General features: G+C 39.8%; 1 protein-coding gene across 1 annotated transcript; it reads left to right on the forward strand.

Moving 5' to 3' along the window:
• Positions 1-1,608: 1,608 nt before the first annotated feature.
• Positions 1,609-8,520, forward strand: LOC145438883 (C-type lectin mannose-binding isoform-like). The gene is made up of 3 exons (XM_080316265.1): positions 1,609-4,195; positions 4,286-4,430; positions 7,157-8,520. Exons 1-3 carry the CDS (start codon positions 3,907-3,909, stop codon positions 7,398-7,400), a joined length of 678 nt encoding a protein of 225 aa, XP_080172391.1. The 5' UTR covers positions 1,609-3,906; the 3' UTR covers positions 7,401-8,520.
• The last annotated feature ends 9,076 nt before the right edge of the window (positions 8,521-17,596 follow it).

Raw genomic sequence — 17,596 nt, forward strand, 5'->3', positions numbered from 1 at the left:
CCGTAGGTTATCTATCTATAATTAAACCCTTGTAATTACTGTACGAACTGTCACGCACAGTGTAAAGGGATCATCGGAAAACACCATAATTATACCGTCTCCAAAATAATAGTAGGTTTTGATCAACATATCGTGAAGCACCGAGATATACCAATGGTTGCGTTATAAACTGTCGTCACCGTAATCACGGATTTCGCAATATGAAAAATAGCATAAATACATGAAATCATTGCATTCACATCAGTCGGCATGGTCGAGACTTGAATACATGTTTGTGTTGTCGAACATTTCCATGATAAATAAGGATATCGCCAGGTACTTTCACGACGTATATGTAGAACTTTCGCTTCGTAATGTAAATAACCGTATATGTTGTGATTTGTAAATTGCACGCTATCATTGAAATGCGCTACCGCATCGGAAATGCTGAGATAGCGACGTATTATTGAGATCAGAAATGCACTATATTGCGCATTAAACATTAAAAACATGCGGAATGAAGGAAGGGGCGGGATATGTAGCGTTACCATATTTTTGAAATCTGAAAAGAGGACACATTTTCGGACTTGCAACACCGGAAGAAAATCGTGAAAAAATGGTAAATTTTTCACACCTCGCGGTCGGTTAACTAAAACAGGAAGTAAACTTTCCGGCTCAGCCCCCGAAATAGCCGCCGGAGCGTTGCTTCAATGCTGATTTACTGTATCTCAGTTTAATTTTGCTTCATATTTAACCAAAATTCTCAAAAAAGAGGACAAAATATCAAAAAAGAGGACATTTGAGCGTCCTCCGAGGACACAAAGAGTCATAAAAGAGGACAAATCTTCTTAAAAGAGGACATATGGTAACCCTATGGGATATGTATCTATTCATATTTCATAAGTTCCCATTTGTAGCTCTTGGAACTTGGATCAGTTCAGTCCGTGCACCACACCTAAATGACGATATGAAATGTGGGAGCCAGTATACAGAACCTATGTGTTCACTGTTCATATTAGGGTTGCAAACATGCTTAAAACAAGGCCCTTGTGTAAAACATGTTTTTCATGTTTTTTTTAAGCCATGACGTCATGAATATTCAATTGTGACAGCATAGTGGATTGACATTGACAATTGAAAATATAGGGTAAATATAGCTCATTTGACGAAATATCTGTACTATTGCTCTTGAACCGACTATTTTGAGGGTTCCAACCATCCCATACGTCGGCTATATTTCGGATGGTAATTGTTTGTGGACTCCGGGTACAAATTTGTTTGATTGTTGTCAGTTGGCATTCTAGCAATCTGGCACTCATTCTTATCATTACATCGGTAACACCTGTTCATTAGGCTTACCATACGTCCTCTTTTAAGAGGATTTGTCCTCTTTTTTGACTTTTTTGAAAGTGTCCTCGGAGGACGCTCTTTTGTCCTCTTTTTTGAGATTTTGTCCTCTTTTTTGAAAATTTAGGTCAGATTTAGAGGAAATTGCGAGTGATATGCCGCAAATTAGCGCAGAAGTGAAGCTCCGGCGGGTATTTCGGAGGGAAAAGCGGTGATTTTAGCTCTGAGCGAAAAGAAGACCTTTTTTTTTAGTCATCCACGAAAAACGTTATTTTGAACTCTGAGCGGAAAGGATTACCTTTTTTTTTTTTTTCAGTCAACCGATCACGAAGTGGGAAAAATTTACCGGTTTTTGAGAATTCTTCTCCAGTTTTGCATGTCTGAAATTTCTGAAAAAGTGTCCTCTTTTTACATTTCCAAAATATGGTAAGCCTACTGTTCATTGACTTTTTATGTTTCAAGTGTTTGATAGTCGTTTTCTCAATTGTAAAATTTTGTTAAGTTGCATCACGGCAAACCAAAAATTTGTTTGAAATATTTGTCGTAAATGCGTCACTCAAGGTTTTTTGAAAAGCTGAGATTCAGACCTGTGCTATGCTAAAAGTTTTTAGTCATAGGTCTACCATATCAAGAGGTACAGAACGTCACAGTAAACTTACAGCAAATTTATGATAAAAATTTGAATTTTTTTGAATTTTTGAATTTGAAAATGAAATTTCTCCGAGGTGGGTTGCATGTAATCCTTCAAATTTTAGCATAGCACGGCGCTATTCTAGTACTTCCTAAAGAAGGCGTTAAATCGTAAAAAGGGCTTCACAATATCGAGATTTTGCATTCCCCGTGTCGGTGCATTTTCTGTCCTTGAAATACAAAAAAATCCACAATCTGCAGGGTATAACGATTTTTTTTGTTTTTTGTTTATAGCATAGCGACATCTAGCAACTGTGAAAATTTCATGGTGATAGGGGTAGCCATCCGAAATTTAGGTTTTTTGGTTGCTAGTCCCCTTAAAAAGGCCCTTGTTTAAAACACCCGTTTGTTTTAAATGTAAACCTAGTTCATATGTACACAATAACACCAATTAGATTTGAATAATAGTTTTCGGTGTTTCCTAGTTCCAAATATTCCTTTACTAACTTGTGAAACACTTACTATAATCTTCAAGCCTTCGCGACACACCAACGTTTCGCTGAGTAATAACAATAAAAATCGGCGTCTCTTGACATCTGAAAACGCTTTGCATCAACTATCGACATTCTCCCACGTGCCATCTTTATCATCCGCGAAAGACCACACAACGGGTTTAATTGTGTGTACTATGCGGAAAAGTCAGAAATGGAAGTTCTGGTGGAATGCAGATCTCGATTGAAATCCACGATTTCGCAGTGTAAATTTCCTTTGTGAATATACGTATAGACGTGGACGGTCAGCCTTCAAATCACATCTTAAAAAAGCTCGATCTCATCTGTAAAAGCGTTTAATCGGGAGACCGATAAGTTGATTGCACCGACGCGAACAAATCCACATCCTGTAGTAGGCTTATGTATGTATATTATCATTTACAGAATCCATTGAATTTGAACTTTACACGCATAATGCATAAAAATACATACTAAAATGAAAGAAAAAATGAAATGCCATCTCAGGGGGGATTTCGTCCCCAGTCTAGAACCATTGTGTCGCAGGCTATACGAGTAGGAGGCTATAGGCCTACTTTTTAGCATGTGTTACATAATGTCTTCAACCGTCTTAGACGGCATCGTTGAATATACGAATCAGGGATAACTAAAACTATAGATTAGATAGTTTTGGATATATCTGATACGAATACGATCTAGTAAGACTGAAGTAGAGCATAATCACTTGAAAGCAATACATTATAGTGTAGGCAAAATATCACCGAAACCTAAAATATCCACGAATTCCTATTGAACTTGTTTACAAAATGACATCACGTTCTTGAAACGCATAGAAAATATCGCTCTGCCTCCTAAATTTTTCTATGGATTCGCCCATCGATATTATATTATCCATACATGACGTTCCATAGCAGTGCAATGACATGACCGCTGGTCAATGGCCACTGGCCAGTCATAATAAGGGATGGGCTAAATCGAATGACAGCTGATTCAAATCAGATCCAATCGAATCTATTCACCCTCTCTCAGTACTAATTTATTGCAGAAAATTTACAGGGGGGCATTTGTCAAATGAAGCAGAATTCAAAGCGAAAGGTTCAGTAAATGGTGTTACATGTTAAAACTATTAATCTAATTGGGGCCGAATGTTGGAGTCAAAATAATTTGAATAAGCAGCGTATTAGGTGTTCAGATGGCTTCATTGGTAAACCCAGAACCATTGATGGGAACATGACCACTTCGAAAACCTATATTGTAGCGATTATTGTTGCTTCCATAATATCATAAACGTGTAGGAATGCAGCGATATGATATACAAATACAAGGAATTCTCCAGTCATTGCTTTAGGGATTGTGACCATGCGTAGGCCTATTGTCTATGGTTATGTGACAATGAACTGCATGTGAGAAACAGGTTGACCTACTAGCTAAACTCTCAATAATGATGAGCGCGTTCTTTGTCGTAATGGCGGTGGCCATTTCTCACGCGACGGGGCAATTGATGGCTGACTCGTGTTCCATTTCCTGTCCGGGGCAAGTGTTAACCTCCACCGCCAATTTGCGGCAGAATTATATCGGCCCACCTGGAAAGCGTGGCGCGATTGGCCCGGTAGGTCCCACTGGGCCTATTGGCCGGACAGGTTCCAAGGGGGACCAAGGCGAGTCCTGCAATTGCAAATCATTCGAAGATCAATTAGCCAGCATGAAAACTACAGTGGACCGTCTCAAAGGTACGTTGATTTCGATCTCTGTATTTGCATCATGAATTAAGAGAATTTCTTGACGCGATTTCCTAAATATGTTCCCGTTTGTCCGTATAGCTTTGGCAGAATGGAAAGAAGCGAGTAATGGTCGCTGGTATAGGCTCTTTCGAACGAAAGTGACATTCCGAACGGCAAGGGAGATTTGCAAGCAACACAGGTCTGGCTTGGCAACTGTTGGAATGAGGCATCTCAGCACTATAAGGTTAGGTTCTGAAACATATATTGAGATGCCGATGATGACAATGGCCATAGAAATGCCGAAACAAAATACAGGTTACTGATGAAGCATGATTATCAAATTGGCTTCAAAGATCGGGTATTTATGTGCGATCAATTTTGACCGGCCCGCAGAGAGTTTATTCCCGGAAAGTAAAATTTTATACTGAAAGTATTGACAAATTTTTTGAGTCACAGAATGAATCCGAGTTTGCCAACCCGAGGAATATGGATATTAAACTGTGTCCGGATCTACATTCATTTTCGACCATGAACATTAACGAGACACGGCTGCATGCGTTCCAATATCACTGATGTTCACGTTCAGTCTTTACTAAAGGTTTCTACATGCGACATGCAGCCAGAGTTAATGTCTGATAGCCTTCAGCCAATCAATCAGTCAATCAATCGGCAGATTATACTTGATGTGCATCTGCTCAAGACACACGCATATGGTGGGGAGACATTGCAGTTGTATAATCCGCAGCTGCATCATCAATGCGTTGCGAGTTCGACCGATGTCAACTTCAGAATTCCTATAACCAAGTGCTCGTCCTCGCCACCTCATCCGCGTAAGGGGTGTCTTTAAAAAAGACTGGAAGTGGGCCGTGCTATAAGTCGGCAGTTTCGGGATAAAAATGAAGTCTATCGGCCTGGTGTAAATGACCATAGTAGTGGACAAACATTATGAGTACCATAAAACAAACAAACAAACAAAGACTCACATATAATGATCAATGCGATATACCAGACACGCAATGCGATATAATGAACAGTTAGCTGGTTCATGGTACAGAACTTGAACTACAAGGGATGTTGAAATGAACAGATAGGGGCATGCCGAACGACCAGCCGGTTGGGGGTCTCTTGAACAGGCATCCACCATCAGTTATTGTTAATAAATTCATTAACTAAGCGTACAGTTTTTAATCTCTATGCTTTAAACTTGAAGTTTACATTAAATACGAACGATTCCTTGTATAAGGTGGATATATACTAGGGATGGTGTGAGCGTGAGGTTCACGTTCGCGTTCTGTGTGTGAACCTCAGATATTTGGAGGTTCACGTTCACAAACGAACCTTGGTAGGTTCTGCACTGTGAACCTTTTTCATATATTACAATTTTCACTTCATTATAGCATCTTTGGTTGAAATTTATTGCATTTCAACTGCGGGCCCGGTATATGCATTGCGCTGGCAGCATAAAAATCAACACTAAACGAGCATGCACCTTGACAATCTCAAACATTTTACTTGCTTTGTTACAATTGTTTGCTCGAAATATCGAGCTTTCCGTTTGCGAATATTTAGTGACTCATCTCTGCTGTGAGCTTGACCCGCAATCACACAACATCAAAGAGAGAAACACTACATGTAGGTAGTCAGTGAATGACTCTCATCCAGCCAATCAATGAAATTGATATCGTTGTCTGATGTAAAAAATCTAGCAGGCATACGGGGTCAATCTCGATTTCATATGTTTATTGTATCATAAAAACCAACTCCGTGGATTGGGGTATCGGCCAGTGCTGCATAACTTGTTAAAGGGGTAACATCGGTAGCAAGTAGGGAAAGTGGGAAACCTGTTTTACACTCTGCTCAATATCAACTTAGCAATACTCGGGACGCCGAATACATTGTCCGGTCTGACCTTGACCGTTGAGGCGTAAGCTTATATTCCTTTGCAAGTTCTCGTCGAAATTGGGGCAAAGCGACGCAAGATATTGATTTTCTGGGATGATTATATCAATTGATTGCCCCAGTTGATTCATCTGTAGACGTTTAAAACATCAATAGGTATTTCAGTATTGTGGCATTATGTGGCACGAATCGTCGCTAGGTATTGCAAGGTTATCACTTCACTGAAATGTAGGGTTGGAATTAGCAATATGACGTCACGTGACGTCACGAGGTTCACGTTCGCGTTCACACAGAACCTTTCAAAAAGGTTCGCGTTCACACGAACCCGAACCTTTCAGAGGTTCACACCATCCCTAATATATACGCGATCAATGCATATATTCTGTAATCCGACCCGCGAAGTACTTCATTTTCCCATATCCAGTCCGCCGACCTGAGAAGTTGCCTGCCCCTGATAGGTAGGCTACTAGAATATAGATACATCGATTGTAGTCACGACTATATATGACACGAGTTCGTAAATATTAAGACCATCGCACTCTCGTGCAAACAGCAAGAAAGCCATATCAAGTTGATCCTATGTGTATTGAATAATGTCAGAAGTCATCTGAACATAGTTCAAGGATATAGCTTAAAACAAACGTCGTGGGGACGCTAGATTGTGAATTTCAAATGACCAGTACTATAGCGTAGTACTATCTAGTGTGTAGTGTCTGATTGACATGTTTGGAGACAGCATGCACGATTTAGAACAATGCTTCCTATATAGCCAGTGGTTGTTATGGAATGTCAGCTATCTTCTTATTGATATGATAGCAATTCTTTGAAGTACTTTTGAAGTACTGGCAATTTTACTTGTGGCGGTTGGTCGAATAAAATAGAACCTCAATTTTAGGTATTTCTGGATATTTTCGGAGTCTTAGGAAAATCATGCCAAGTAAGCCTTGGCTGTATCTGATTATATCTGTTATGTAAGCTCAACTTTTGCATTGATAGTAAATTGCATGTGTATAAATTGTTGATTCTCTCATTAATTTGTGTTTCATTTCTTCGGTCACATCTGCATTACAGAGAAATAATAGCTCTGGTCGGAATTCAAAAAGACGAGTACGTGTGGATTGGTTTGAGCGACATACGCAAAGAAGGATCGTTTGTATGGGACGACGGTTCCACTGCGCCAGTTACGAATTGGGGAGCCGGTCAGCCCGACAACGCAAGGAACGTGGAGGACTGCGGCCACTTCTGGAGAGGCAATAAGTTCAACGATATTGAATGCAATACCGAAATGAGTTTGCTGTGCGAGATACGTTTATAATATAAAGGTTATATATAGGCATCAATTGGTCCTTGTCATCTACGCGTATGGCACGTGCATAAAAATCTGTATCTCGCATTTATATTATACATATACATACAGTCCACTCCGCTGTATTAGGATACCGGATTACTCGGATAGCCGCTTAATCCGGCCAAAATGCCCGGAAACGGAACGAAAGTAAAAATTGCACGTATAGTAAAAAAATATGTTCACTTCCGACAAATCTCTACTTAACTCTGACACAGATTCGCATTTGCTATCGTTATGACACAATAAACACTATACTTCGTTCAACACATCACGAGTGATTTTGGTCAAATCCATGCAGCAACAATCGACAATGAACTCATATAACGCCGTGCCTGCCAACTCCATAGCGGATTTATCTTCGATACAATTGCGTCTATTTTGCACTATTTTTCAGCCATAAGCAATTATACAACATTAACACAACAAAACGGTAATTAATAGCCTTCAGAAAATATCATTGCAGCCCGTCCATCATAGTTTAGCACTGTATTAGAAGAATTTTTGTATGAATGTAGCCAGATACGTGTGTGTCATACAATTAGACATTACAGTATTTTTTGATTCGTTTGGTATCGAAATCTTGTACAATGCAATTAACCTGGAGGCATAACTCTTCAGCGTTTTATGCCGTCAGTGCCAATTACCGCTGCAGAACGCGTGAGAAATTCATTTATCACGCCACAGTACAGTATTTTTATTGCGTTGTCTGCATTTCCGCGTAAACCGAAAAAATTATTTGCCGCCTAATTCGAGCAAAGCCTTTTCTCCGCTTAATTCGACCAAAAATTCCCGGAACCAAAGTATTCGAATTAAGCGGAGTCGACTGTATGTATATTACATATAATAATGCAAAAAATCGCTTGCTCCGCATTTACACTCTATGTTTTGGTATGTGACACCACTAAGATTACTTTTACGCTGCAACAAACGACATAGGGTGGCTTCACGTTGTCGTGCTTGATATGTGCACTATGCAGTGCATAGACTAATCGAAGGTTGTGGGTATACATGATTCACAGTTCACTTCAAAATGAGCTATAATAATTGATCCATGATGTCTCAAGGAATAAAGTAACACATTCGACAACATGAGGTATTTATCCAGGTATTATCCGGGATATATAGGGTTACGGGACTTGCAATCATTCTGCCAGGGCTGGGAGAATGTGTAAGATAACGATACACACGGATGTATATTTAAACAGTGACGGCTCGTGACAATATCGGATGGTGGGGCAAGATGTGCACGCGATGTTTGTTGTCTAAATGACGTCACAGTAGTGTATTTCGATGTGAAAATGGGACTTTGTGGTGGCAGACTTGGACAACTAGACAATTCACTAATTTCATTAAATTAGAGCAAAATGCCAGTAATCTAATTTTAATCTAATTTGTGAAATGTAGCCTATCCATGCTCTAATTCTAATTCTAATCTAATTTGTGAAATGTTGCTATGCTCTAGTTTTAATTCCAATCTAATTTCTTGTTTTCCTGAAAAGACCTCTTTGTGCGCGGCATTTTGCTGCGAGTTAACGAGAATATCCCTGTCGCGCAGGGAAATCCAGTGCCAAGCCGCCATCGCCTTACCGTGCTGTTATAGTAGTAATTGTGACGAATAATATGCCTACTAGCATAGTAGCTTGTAGTCTGCGATTAACATTCTAGTTTTTAAAACTTAACGTTAGTACAACGCTGTGCCGTCTAACATGGGCTATGCTCATGGTTACCACATAGGAAGTAATATTTTATCAAAGTAGTACAAATACAACAAGAAGTATCATGATCATGAACGTTATTTCGTTTTGAACTATGGGCTACGCTCGATACCCGACAGCGCTTTCCAATGAATCGATATTGGTACTAGCCAGACATTTAACTAGCTGAAAGACTATCCCATTCTAAATATTGAGCTTGTGAGCGTCTCGGTCTTGACAGTGTCCGGGCCATTGCATATCAAGGCAATATGCTTATTGATATCAGCTGACTCTCCATCGATGGGATGCTGTTGCCATCGCCGAAACCGTTTCAGCTAGTGTGGAGTAGTGTTCTTGGGCACAGGCGAATAGCTTATTTTGAAACAACAACAATATAACTTGAAACTGAATTCAATTTCAGCCTTTCAAAATGCCTTATTTCGCGTTCTTCCAAAATCACGAATCGGATCGCCGGCCACGATTGGTGACTAGGGATGGTGTGAACGTGAGGTTCACGTTCGCGTTCTGTGTGGAACCTCGGAAATCTAGAGGTTCGCGTTCACAACAGAACCTTGGTAGGTTCTGCACTGTGAACCTTTTAGTAAATTGTAATTTTCACTCCATTATAAGATCTTTGGCTCAAATTTATTGCATTTCAACTGGGGGCCAATCCATGCATGGTGCTGACAGCATAGAAAATCAACACTAAACGAGCATGCACCATTCACCTCGACAACCTTAAAAGTTTTACTTGCTTTGGTGCAAAAATTTTCTCGGAACATCCAGCTTTCCGTTTGTGAATATTTAGTTTAGCTTGACCCGTAATCGATATACGTAGTCAGCGAATGATGCTTATTCCACCAATCAATGACATTGATATCGTACGTCTTCTGATGTAAAAAATCGAACGGTCGTACTGGGTCAATCTTGACTTCATATCTATACTGTATCATTAAAACCAAATTCGTGCGATTAAGGTGCTTGCTACTGCTGCATAACTTGTTGTTTGTGGTATCGGTAGCGAGTATAGAAACCAGTTGTACACTTTGCTCAATATCAATGAATCAATACTCAGACTCCGAACACATTGTCCGGTCTGGCTAGGACCGTTAAGGCGTAAGCTTATATTCCTTGGTAAGTCCTCGTCGAAATTGTTGGCAAAGCGACGGAAGGTACTGATTTTATGCAATAATTATATCATTTGATTACCGCAATTGATACATTTAGCGACGATCAAAACGCCGATATGTACTTCATCATTGTGGCATTATGTGGGCCGAATCTTCGCTAGGTATCGTGTACATTAATATAGGGCATAGGCTATCACTTCATTGAAAGAAAGGGTTGGAATTAGCAATATGACGTCACGTGACGTCACGAGGTTCACGTTCGTGTTCACACAGAACCTTTCAAAAAGGTTCGCGGTCACACGAACCTGAACCTTTCAGAGGTTCACACCATCCCTATTGGTGACCCCTCCCCTGGCATAGTGCAGAACGAGCCAAGCTGGGTATACAGACGTTAACCATTCTCATGGATATGGGGATGCAATGTGATTTGATATGAACTCTATTTTGCTGTATTTATTTCTCATTCACAATTTCATTCAATTTCCAAGTTTTTGCGAATTCAGTAATTCTAATTCTAATCTAATTTGGAGAAAACTGTGTAGCTCTAACTCTAATCTAATTTGGAAAAAGCTGTCTAGCTCCAATTCTAATTCTAATCTAATTTGGAAAAATTTGCGTAGCTATAATTACAATTCTAATCTAGTTTGTAAAAGACCGTCCAGCTCTAATTCTAATTCTAATCTAATTCGGAAAAGCTGAAAATTTTCTAGTTGTCCAAGTCTGCGTGGTGGTCACACATAGTGTGTGTGGGGTATACACACTAGACATGGCTAACTAGGCTTACGTATTTCAAATTATTTGGAAGAAAATATGAAGTACAGTAGTTCATAGCTGCATATTTTAACGTTTGTATCAGTAGCCTATTGCGCGCGGCCTATCCCAATTCTTAGAAAAGTCTCGATGCGTTTTAATGTATTGAAACCACGCTTGGATTCTGCGAGTGAAATCGGTGTGGTCAATATGATATAAAAAAATCTTGTTACTGCACCAATGTTGACAGAAATCGATTTTTCTACTATCCAGTGGTCGGGAACCTATGGCTCGCGAGCCCTATATGGCTCTTTTGTGTATAAGATATGGCTCTTTGCCAAATATTTATTTTTGCACTGCCTTGATCAATATTGCAGCGACTTGTTGGTAAATTTTCATCACGGCCAAAATAATTATTCTCGTGGCAGTATAAACATGTCTTTGAGAGTTAAAGACAATGCCGTCTTCAGGTTTGGGGGCTCGGACCCACTCTTTTAAAATCATCGAATTTAAGTTACTGTCCCGTCGGCGGCCTATATCACTAACGAATTCTATGTACCCGACTCGAAATCTTGAATTGTGCGATAAGTTGAATAATGAAAGAGCATATAGCAGACATGGCGACGCTCATTTCAAAACACAGTTTTCAAATACACATTGCCTTCCTGATCTACGGCGCGGAATGAACTATTGCGGATGTGACATTCACAATTACAAACTCGAATTACAAACAACGCCATAGCTATTCACATTCTTGATTGGCAAGTATAGCTCTGTGTAGTACCGGCGATAAAATGTATGCGTATAGCGCAACGTTACTTTGAAAATTGAGAAGTTGAAAAGTATTTAGATTTGCAGAATCAGTGTGACAGTCACATTCGAATAATATCAGCTATAACAAATTCTAAGCTGCTTACGATGAATTGCGTTATCAATAGTGAGGCTTGGCCTGTATGGGCCTTACCTCTCGTTTAGAGCTTTATTTTCGAACAATAAATACCAGTTTTTACAGAAAAAATATGGCGCACACGAGTAATCCCTTGTAGTGAATTCGATTTAGTGCTGCCATGACGCCGCGATTTTTCATTTGTGACGTAACAGTTAATTGGCATGTATGGCTCTTAGGGAGTTGAGATGGAAAAAATAGGGCTAATATGGCTCTTCGGACAAAAAAGGTTCCCGACCACTGTACTATACGAACTTTGAAAGTTCACTAGTGGTTACTACTTCGGAAAATAGTCATTGGAATATAAACAAGTCAACTCGACCCGAGCAATGTCGACCATCGGGTAATATCGAGACACCGCTGGCAGTGGACTAAATGCTTCAGAAGACGATACCCAATTTCGTTCCAACCAGAGACACTGCCTCTGGCGCCAGCACTGTAAAAGTGTATAATAAGGCGTCCTCATCCTCGCTTATACGTCAGCCATTCATTTTTATCGAAATACGTTGCGGAAAGGGGTAAGAGTGCGCTTTCTTCCCGCGTACGATTAGATCAGGGGCGGCCAACTCGTGGCCCACGAGAAGATTTTGAGTGGCCCGCGATGTAATTCTCGAAATTAGTTATAATATAAAAAAACACATTTACCCGGGTAATTTATTGTGAACTTGCAACAGCAACCGAAAATTTGAATAGCCTAACCGTGAACTTTGATATGTTGATGACTAAAATATCAGCTCCGACGCATTGGGGTAGCCAGGGGCCATCCAAATTTTCGTAGATCTTCGTATATGACCACAAAGTAGAATATTTCGTGGCAGATTTATTTGATTTGATATGTTTCTTGGCACTACGCGCGATTTATTGTCACTCGATTTCTTGCTTTTAGTACTGGCGCCTCTCCTGAAAATTATAAATAGGCCTACGCCCAATTTACGGAATTTAGTCTAACTATCATTCGCAATCATGAAAGAACGTGTCGTCCAACATGCGACTTCGCGTCTGCACTCGCAGGAAGATCGTCGTCGATGAAACCTTAATTGTACGAAATTAAAGACACGCATGTTTACTGAAATCTTCGATATTGATATATCCAATCGCCGATTAATCATGTCCTGGCCAAATGAGCCCAGCGGTATACAGGGGCGACCTCCAATATTTGCAACTAACATTATTATTGACCAAATTCATTCAGTAACTTTGACAAAAATTCGCGCCTCGCTCGGCTAGGACATGTAGCCTACACAAAGTTTTCATGGCATAACTGTTATCGATTTTGATGCGTATTAATAACTAGCTAAAAAAGAACATTAACAGTCAAGTGGCCCGCGCAATGGTTTGCAAATCTGATGTGGCCCTCTAGCCGAAGAGGTTGGCCACCCCTGCTTTAGAGCAATAATTAGAGGTACATTGCTCTAATGATTAAACTCTAATCATTAGAGTCTAATAATCATTAGAGCAATGGACAATTTCTAGGCTGATAAGGACCAAGTCTCTTTACCTCTAATTATCAGTGTTGGGATCAAGTCACTACCTTCGAGTCAGGAGTCATTCGAGTCATTGCACATTTTGAATCGAATCAAGTCAAGTCAATCGATTTTTGGAGGTGACTCGAGTCAAGTCAAGCCAAGTCACGAGTCAAGTCACAATTTAAGTCAAGTTGCATTTTCGAAGTATGAGGCATGATTACGTCATTGTATTTTGCTAGCTGTCTGATATACAGATTGAGTGGTCATTGATTCTGAACCCTTGAACGAATAAAGAGTTAAATATACACGCTGTATCGCTCACATACACGTAGAACTGTTATACTACGTAGCCTCAGTTTATAGTTACCAGCCATAATAGAGAATAGAGAAACGAATTGGCAAGATGCAATACATTACCCATTTACAAATTGATATGACACAATTCGAACCTGCGCCAATGGTTGAGGACTATATAAACTATATTCGAATTCAGTTTCAATAGAACACAAGAGGTTTGGTTAAGGTAAGAACAGAGAACAGAAATAGATATTTTGCTATTTTATTACTCTACTACTGGTTGACGACAACGTAAGCTGTTAAGCTTCGATCACTTTGTTTGCGGTTAACTTATTTGCGAGAAAATAATGGAGGCTCAATGAAACACACGATCACTGAATGATTGGTTGCTCTGACGGGTTCCACCAGCGTTTTGCGAACAATCCGAACATATGCAAGATACGGTGACTTTTATCAACACCGATTACTTGATGACTTGAAATTGACTCATGAATTTTGCTTCGAGTCACGAGTCAATCCAAATTTCTGATACGTCGAGTCAAGTCAAGTCAAGTCATTTTAGCAAAGTGACTCGAGTCAAGTCAAGTCACGCGAAAAAGGTGACTCGAGTCTGACTCGAGTCAAGTCATGACTCGAGTCATCCCAACACTGCTAATTATCGCTCTAAAGCTAAAGAAAACTGCAGAAACGTTGTAAGGAGCAAAGATTCAACACTTGACCTGACTGTATCTGCAGATATGACTATAACTCGAAATATTGTGTATAGCAGTGTTGGGATGACTCGAGTCATGACTTGACTCGAGTCAGACTCGAGTCACCTTTTTCGTATGACTTGACTTGACTCGAGTCACTAGGCTAAAATGACTTAACTTGACTTGACTCGGCGCATCAGAAATGTGGATTGACTCGTGACTCGGAGCAAAATTCACGAGTCAATTTCAAGTCATCAAGTATAGTTATAATAATAGGTCTCGATAAAAATCACTGTATCTTGCATTTGTTCGGATCGCTCGCGAAACGCTGGTGAAACCCGTGAGAGCGACCAATCATTCAATGATCGTGCGTTTTACTGAACCTCCATTGTTATCCCACAAATATATTGACCGCAAGTGAAGTGATCGAAGCCTGCAGCTTACGTTGTCATAGACTAGTATAGTAACGTAATTTTATAGCAAAGTGTATATTTCTGTTCTCCGTCGTTACCTTAACCAAACTATTCTTGTTTATGGAAATTGAATTCCAATATAGTTAGATCGTCCTCAACCGTTGGCGCAGGCTCGAATTGGATCATATCAATTTGTAAATGGGTAATGTATTGCATCTTATCAATTCGTTTCTCATTCCCTATTTTGGCTGATGACTATAAACTGAGGCTATGCAATGACACATACGTAGTTTAGCAGTTCTACTCATACGTGAGCGATACAGCGTCTTCTTGCGTGTATATTTAATTCTATATTCGTTCATCGGTTCAAAATAAATGACCATTCAATCTGTATTTCAGACAGCTAGCAAAATGCCATGAGGTAGCATACCTCATACTTCGAAAAGGCAACCTGACTTGAAATGTGACTTGACTCGTGACTTGACTTGACTTGACTCGACTTGACTCGAGTCACCTTCAAAAATCGAGTGACTTGACTTGACTCGAGTCACTTTCGAAAATCGATTGACTTGACTTGACTCGAGTCAAAATGTGCAATGACTCGAAATGACTCGTGACTCGAAGGTAGTGACTTGATCCCAACACTGGTGTATGCCTAACCGGGAAGGTCAACGAGTTCAGACACATACGCCATTGCTATCTCATAGATTGGGCCTGTCATATTGAATCCAACACATCATTTTGAATGGTCTTTGAAGAACTAAGACGATAGAAGCCTCGTAATTTCGGTCTCTGAACAACATAGGAGATTTTGGCCTTGAAACTGGAGACTGTCACACAACACGAACGGCTTACTGTCTAGAAGTCTGTTGCCGAATCGACATTGGAAAATTTATTACCGGATAAATATGCGAATGAAAGCCTTAAACTTAGTACACTGTTGCATGACATCACTGAGAAGTAGCCTCATGATCCATTTCGGTATGGAACACCGTCAAAATCAATACAGACAGACCAACACCGAATTTTGCGTAAAACATATTGAGGATAAGCTGATCAAGTGATCAGTAGGGCAAGTTTTTGCTACTTTTGCAACTTTTTTTACAGCTTTCGGCAGCTTCCTAATTACTCAGAAGCTATGTAGTATGGTGTTTTAAGCTGTTTGGAGGCATCTTATATTGCAACTTTCTGCAACTTTTCTCTATTTTTTTCGTGCCACTTTTTCAATTTTTCATGCAACTTTTTTCGATTTTTCACGGTATTTTTTGTAACTTTTTTCGGTTTTTCATGCAAGTAAATTTTTACTGGAAATGTTTGGCACTATATGTAAGTAGATCGCTTGAATTTTTCACTGTCGTTCAAATTTCAGGTCCTTTCTGATTTGACGTGCATTCAGGCTAGACTGCCGAAAATTATATTTTTACTGGGTCAACTTTTCAGGCTATTTTTTGATTTTGTTGAAGTCACCAACACTGACTTTTGCTACAGTGTCATGCATGCGGATCGATTTGAGTATATGATACCCTAATAATTACAAGGAAGTTCTCCATAACTGCAATTTTTTAGTGCCACGTTTGTGAAAAATAAATGCAAATTTTGTGAGAAATAAATGCAACTTTCCACGGATTTGACTGCAACAGAAACTTGCCCTAGTGATCAGCTGTTGCCGTCATCGAAAACAAACTAGCTATCGCGCATTACAGGGGGTTGAAGGCAAATGGCTTACAGGCTACAATTTCACGATGAAATTGAAACTGGAGAATAGAGAATTAAGTAAATATTATGTAAACTGTTTCACGAGATCATCATCTCATAACCTATCTAACTATGGAATACATTTAACATTAGCATATACCATGCACCGGCATTTGCGTGAAATCCGCAATGCGGTTTAGTGTCAGATCAGCGCACATCTCTGCCACACTCGACCTCGATAACGGAATGACTGCCCAAATGATTGAGTGTCAACGTTGAGATTTGGCACAGCGTTCGATACTAAAATCATGACATACCGTGCAAAATCTCATGACAGATCTAGGTATTGAGCATCGTTAAAATCAGTAGAGACCAATACGGGCTTTTGCGTAAAATCTGTTAGCGATAAATGACGATTCAGCTCTCACTCGATTTAGGAAACGAAATTACCACCCACATAGTTCATTGATAAAGTTAAAACTTGGTACAGCGTTCGACACTAACATTAAGATTTACTATGCCAAATGTCATGACTGATCTCGGTATGGAACATCATCAAAATAATGGATACATAAAACTCGCAAAGTTGCCCCGCTTGCTCGGTAATTTGATGAATAAAGAAAGTAAATCACCGTTTGTTTATTGTGAGCGGCTTTGAGAGAATAGACAGTGAAAGCTTGTTATCAGCGCTACCGGGGCATGCCCAGGCTAGACATTTACAAAGCGAAAACGCAGAAGATAATTCGATTTTCGCAGCGGCTTCGCTATATATGGGCAGTTACAAGCGAAAGCACAAGAAGAATGCGATTTTCGCCGTGATTTCGGTATCTATTGATTGCTGTGTGTCTATAAATGGCAAATCATTGTTACTGAACAGAACGCCCTGAACCCCCTACAGGACGACCCACCACTGTATTTAAAGTAAATGCCGCATCAATACCGGGGAACGCAGTTGCCGAAAATTCTGTAGCGAAGTACAAATGTGTCATCTTTCGAGTATTTTAGACCGGCCTATTGCAGTCTGTACTGATGGGTCGGCCAAACTTTATAAGAACTTTTCCAAAGGTTCGATGAAATGCT

The sequence above is a fragment of the Botryllus schlosseri genome, chromosome 5 (assembly GCF_051294905.1).
Source record: "Botryllus schlosseri isolate E-star chromosome 5, Bs_hap1, whole genome shotgun sequence".
Taxonomy (NCBI): Eukaryota; Metazoa; Chordata; class Ascidiacea; order Stolidobranchia; family Styelidae; genus Botryllus; species Botryllus schlosseri.